General features: G+C 36.3%; 1 protein-coding gene across 1 annotated transcript; it reads left to right on the forward strand.

Annotated features, from left to right (window-relative positions):
• The first annotated feature begins 1,874 nt into the window (after nt 1–1,874).
• LOC104235110 (crocetin glucosyltransferase, chloroplastic-like) lies at nt 1,875–4,126 on the forward strand. The gene is made up of 2 exons (XM_009788788.2): nt 1,875–2,198; nt 2,863–4,126. Exons 1-2 carry the CDS (start codon nt 1,885–1,887, stop codon nt 3,947–3,949), a joined length of 1,401 nt encoding a protein of 466 aa, XP_009787090.1. The 5' UTR covers nt 1,875–1,884; the 3' UTR covers nt 3,950–4,126.
• The last annotated feature ends 345 nt before the right edge of the window (nt 4,127–4,471 follow it).

Raw genomic sequence — 4,471 nt, forward strand, 5'->3', positions numbered from 1 at the left:
CTTTATAGGAGGTTGTGTGAGGACAAGTATCTAAATGTGGTAGAATAGGGTGAGTGGTACCACTTAAATTAGTTAAAATAGCACGGTCTAGTCAATTTTCGGACTGGTCATTCAAAAATAGCCAACGTTTACCAAGTCAATGAAAAATAGTCACTATTTTGCTGCAACAGAGACCGGTCCAGCATAATATACTGGAGTTCGGTACACATGTGTATGAACTTCCAGCATATTATGCTGGATCGGTATACTTTGCAGGCTCCAGTATAATATACTGGAGACTGGAGCACCGGTACTCCAAACTCCAGTATATTATGCTGGACCGGTATATTATACTGGAGTACCAGTATAATATACTGGAACTCCAGTATATTATGCTGGAGTATTTTTTCGGATTTTGAATAGTATTTTCGTTCAGATTTATCTTTACATGAAAAGTGGCTAAATTTCGATTACCTTTGAAACTGTGACTATTTTTGAATGACCACTTATAAATCTGGCTATTTTTGAATTTCTCCCCTTAAATTAGGGCCAATTTTTCAAATTGAACATCATATGGGTGAGAGCGAGTGAAACTCATAACTACCTTGTAAAAAGGGTTGAAATAGTGCATATAAAACCACATATTTTCTAAGTTTTATTACAATGTTGTCCTTGGAAGAAGAACTCGATTTATAAAGTTTTTTTTTTGGAGCCCCAGAAAAATTGCAGTCGGTACAGCCTCTACCCTTCGGGTGAGTACTCTGTGGTGAGTATTTTGTGTGTACTGGGTAAATTACCCGCTGTGTAATAACTTTCAAACTACACAAGGGATGTAAATCACACTAGGCAAACCCTGTGCGACAGGCTCATACCCAAAAGGCATTGAGGGGGATCGATCTCCCGTCGTCCGCGTGGACAACACCCTCCAAACCAACTGGACCGTCCCTTCGGAACTCGATTTATAATGTTGACACATAAGATAAGTTAAACATATGAGTTGTTTAATGTTTAAATATAAGAAAAACATACTTCTTAATTTTTTTTATAATATAATAAACAACAACTATATTAGGGAGAGGAAAATGTAAGTCTGAGATAAAATCTTTTGGATCCAATATGTTCAAAATTTTAATTTTTTAAAAGTGGATAATTATTTGGGACAAACAGAAAAGGAAAAGTGAACCACTAATTTGAAATGTAAAACTAGTAATGAATTGGCTACAAGTAGTTTTTCTGATAATCTAATGAATCTTAGAAAGGGTAAGTAGAATGTGTTTATTAAAGGCTAAAAAAGATAGGCTTAAATCTTTAAGATGGGCCTAAATTGTTTTTTCCAAAGATCAACCTAGAACTATTGGGCTCGTTTTTAACATGCTCCATTATAACCTATTAGTGATAGAGTTAAAGCAACTAACAAAGATTGTGGTGGAGTAATAAATATTCCTTCATTTTTAATTAAAAATCTCGAGTTCAAGCCTTGGGTTTGAAGTCGCTTTTGTTAGAAAGCGTTTTACCCCTCCCTCCCCCTCCCCCTCCCACAATAACAAAAACTACTGAGTTGGACCGAACCTGTAGCCAGCACTCTAGTTCCGCCTCTAAAATAGATATGTTAATCGCCATAATGCCATAGGCTACCCAATCTAAATTGTCATCATAATACACTTGATTTAAAACTGTCCCCACAAAGGGGTTGTTTAATCGGTTGGTACAAGTTGCCAAATATTATATCTCCTTACGTTGCCAAATATTATCCTTATTTTCATGTTACCAAATCACATCTATTATTTGTAGGTTACTTGTGAATTGACTTCTAAGCTTTATTCTGAAAAATTGAACTCCCATATATATATATATATATATATGCTCCAAATTTCTTTAGCTTACATATCCAAAAACACAAAGTAGATGGCCAAAATGAAAGAAAATTGCCATGTTCTTCTTGTAACTTTCCCATCCCAAGGCCAAATTAATCCTTCTCTTCAATTTGCCAAGCGTTTAATCAAGCTTGGAGTAAATGTCACCTTCTCCACAAGTCTATCAGCACTAAACTGCATGTCTAATAATCTTTCCTCTATCAAAGGCTTAACTTTTGCTCCATTTTCTGATGGCTATGACAATGGCTACCCCAACGTTGGCAAATCCCTCGATGAGTATCGAGAGTTTTATGCTTCCTTCATTGCTCTTGGGTCCGAGTTTGTGTCCGAAATCTTTGCTGACAGGTATTACTAAAAATAAAGGAATTAGCGACGAATGTTTTGGTAGTGTCGGGCTAAGTTAGCTCAAAGATACTGTTAATATGATGTGATATTATCCACTTCGAACCAAATTCGCACCATTAAGAATATATTACACTTTATATGTAGCTTCTTTTTCTTTTTAACTACTAGTGTGGGGATTCAACAACAACAACAAACTAAGTATATTCCCACAAGTGGGGTCAGGGGAGGGTAGTGTATATGTAGACCGTATCCCTACCTAGCGAAGATAGAGAGGTTGTTTCCAATAGAACCTCGGCTCATAAAGGGTGAGAAGAAGAGGAGGAGAAAGAAGAAAAAGAAGAAGGAGAAAAGAGCGAACAAGAAGAGTGGGGGTGGGGGTGGGGGGAATTTGTCGTCGTTAATAAAGGCGGATGAAGCCTTTATTTAATGGGTTCAATCGATATTAATATTTTGACACGGGACATAGATATATATGTGAAAAATCATTAAAATTTACACGACTATATTTACTTCAGCCCATAATTATAGAAGTATGATGAAAGAACCTTAAAGGTTGACTCTATCAAATTTATATTTTGGAGTTGCTTCTAGTCATTAATCCGACGTTAAATATGATTAGAGAGGAAATTTTCTCTTTAGTGACGAAATTCCTGTTTTTTTGTAGGGCGAAGGAGGGGCGCCCATTTTCGCGTATTATCTACACGACCGTGCTCTCTTGGGTTGGCATAGTGGCAAAAAGGCTTAATGCTCCAGCCACACTTCTATGGATTCAACCAGCCACACTTTTAGACCTCTACTACTATTACTTCACTAGTTACAAAGATGCATTCAAGAATTGTCCTGATGAGGACAAATCCCTTGAAATTCCTGGGCTTCCATTTCTTGTAAGTATTCGTGAGATTCCATCATTTTTGCTTTCAAGTGATGGACTTATGGACTGGCTAATTCAAACTATGAAAGAGCATGTTGAGTTAATAAATAGTGAAAGTAATGAAATAGTGCTTGTGAACACTTTTGATGCTTTGGAATTTGAGGCATTGAGGGCTATAAAGAATGTGAATATGGTAGGGATTGGGCCTTTGGTTCCTTCATCTTTTCTTGATGGAAAGAATCCTTCTGATACTTCTCATGGAGGTGATTTGCGACAACGTTCAAAAGATTACATGGAGTGGTTGAATGCAAAGCCTAATGCATCGGTAGTTTATGTAGCATTTGGTAGCTACTCTGAGTTACCAAAACAAATGATGGAAGAGATTGCTCAAGGATTGATAGGAAGTGAGAGGCCATTTTTGTGGGTAATTAATGGAGAAAAACCAATGGAAAATTTAAGTTGCAAAGAGGAACTTGAAAAGCAAGGAAAAATAGTGTCTTGGTGTTCTCAAGTAGAGGTTTTACAACACCCTTCTTTAGGTTGTTTCTTGACTCACTGCGGATGGAATTCGACTCTGGAGAGCTTAGTTTTTGGAATTCCTGTCGTGGCGTGTCCGCTTTGGACCGATCAAGGTTGCAATTCTACGCTTATTCAAGATATTTGGAAGACTGGTGTGAGAGTGAATGCGAATGAAGAAGGCGTTGAAGGGGCCGAGTTCAAGAGGTGCATAGAAATTGTGATGGGGGATGGAAAGGAAGGAGAGGAATTGAGAAAAAAAGCTAAGAAATGGAGGGACTTAGCTAAAGATGCTATGAAGGAAGATGGTTCATCTAATGAGAATCTCAAGGCTTATGTTGATGAGATTCTTAACCATGCATAACGGATTATGAGAGATGCATAAATTCTTAATGATTCGTTCGATTTAGAGATAAATTATGCAGGAATTAATAATGCAAAAATTATTAATACATAGATTGATGAGGTTGTATTACAATGTTTAGTTTGATATATTAAATTTTTTTATACAATGTATAATAAGAATGTGTTTTTTTGGGCTTATTTGTGTTATATCCTGCATTTTCATATATTAAAGTTTCGTCGAAAGTTAATCGACGTAAGTTCGGGAATGAGATTATTTTGAAATTATAGGCATTATGCTATTTCAAACAAGTTATGAGTAAATTCATGAAGGTGAGAAGGGAAGCAAGTCAAAGAAAATGAATTTTCGTCCAAGTTGGCATATTGGGATAAAGTACGGGCCGAGCGATAATACCTGATATTTACAGACTAGTACCATACAACGTACCATATGACCATGATAGTAGGATGTATAAAGTGTATTAAAAATAAGTAGAATTTTAAGTAATTTGAATCAATTCTTAATTTTGCGGGTAATCGGTTA

This window comes from Nicotiana sylvestris, chromosome 5 (genome assembly GCF_000393655.2).
Source record: "Nicotiana sylvestris chromosome 5, ASM39365v2, whole genome shotgun sequence".
In the NCBI taxonomy this organism is placed as follows: Eukaryota; Viridiplantae; Streptophyta; class Magnoliopsida; order Solanales; family Solanaceae; genus Nicotiana; species Nicotiana sylvestris.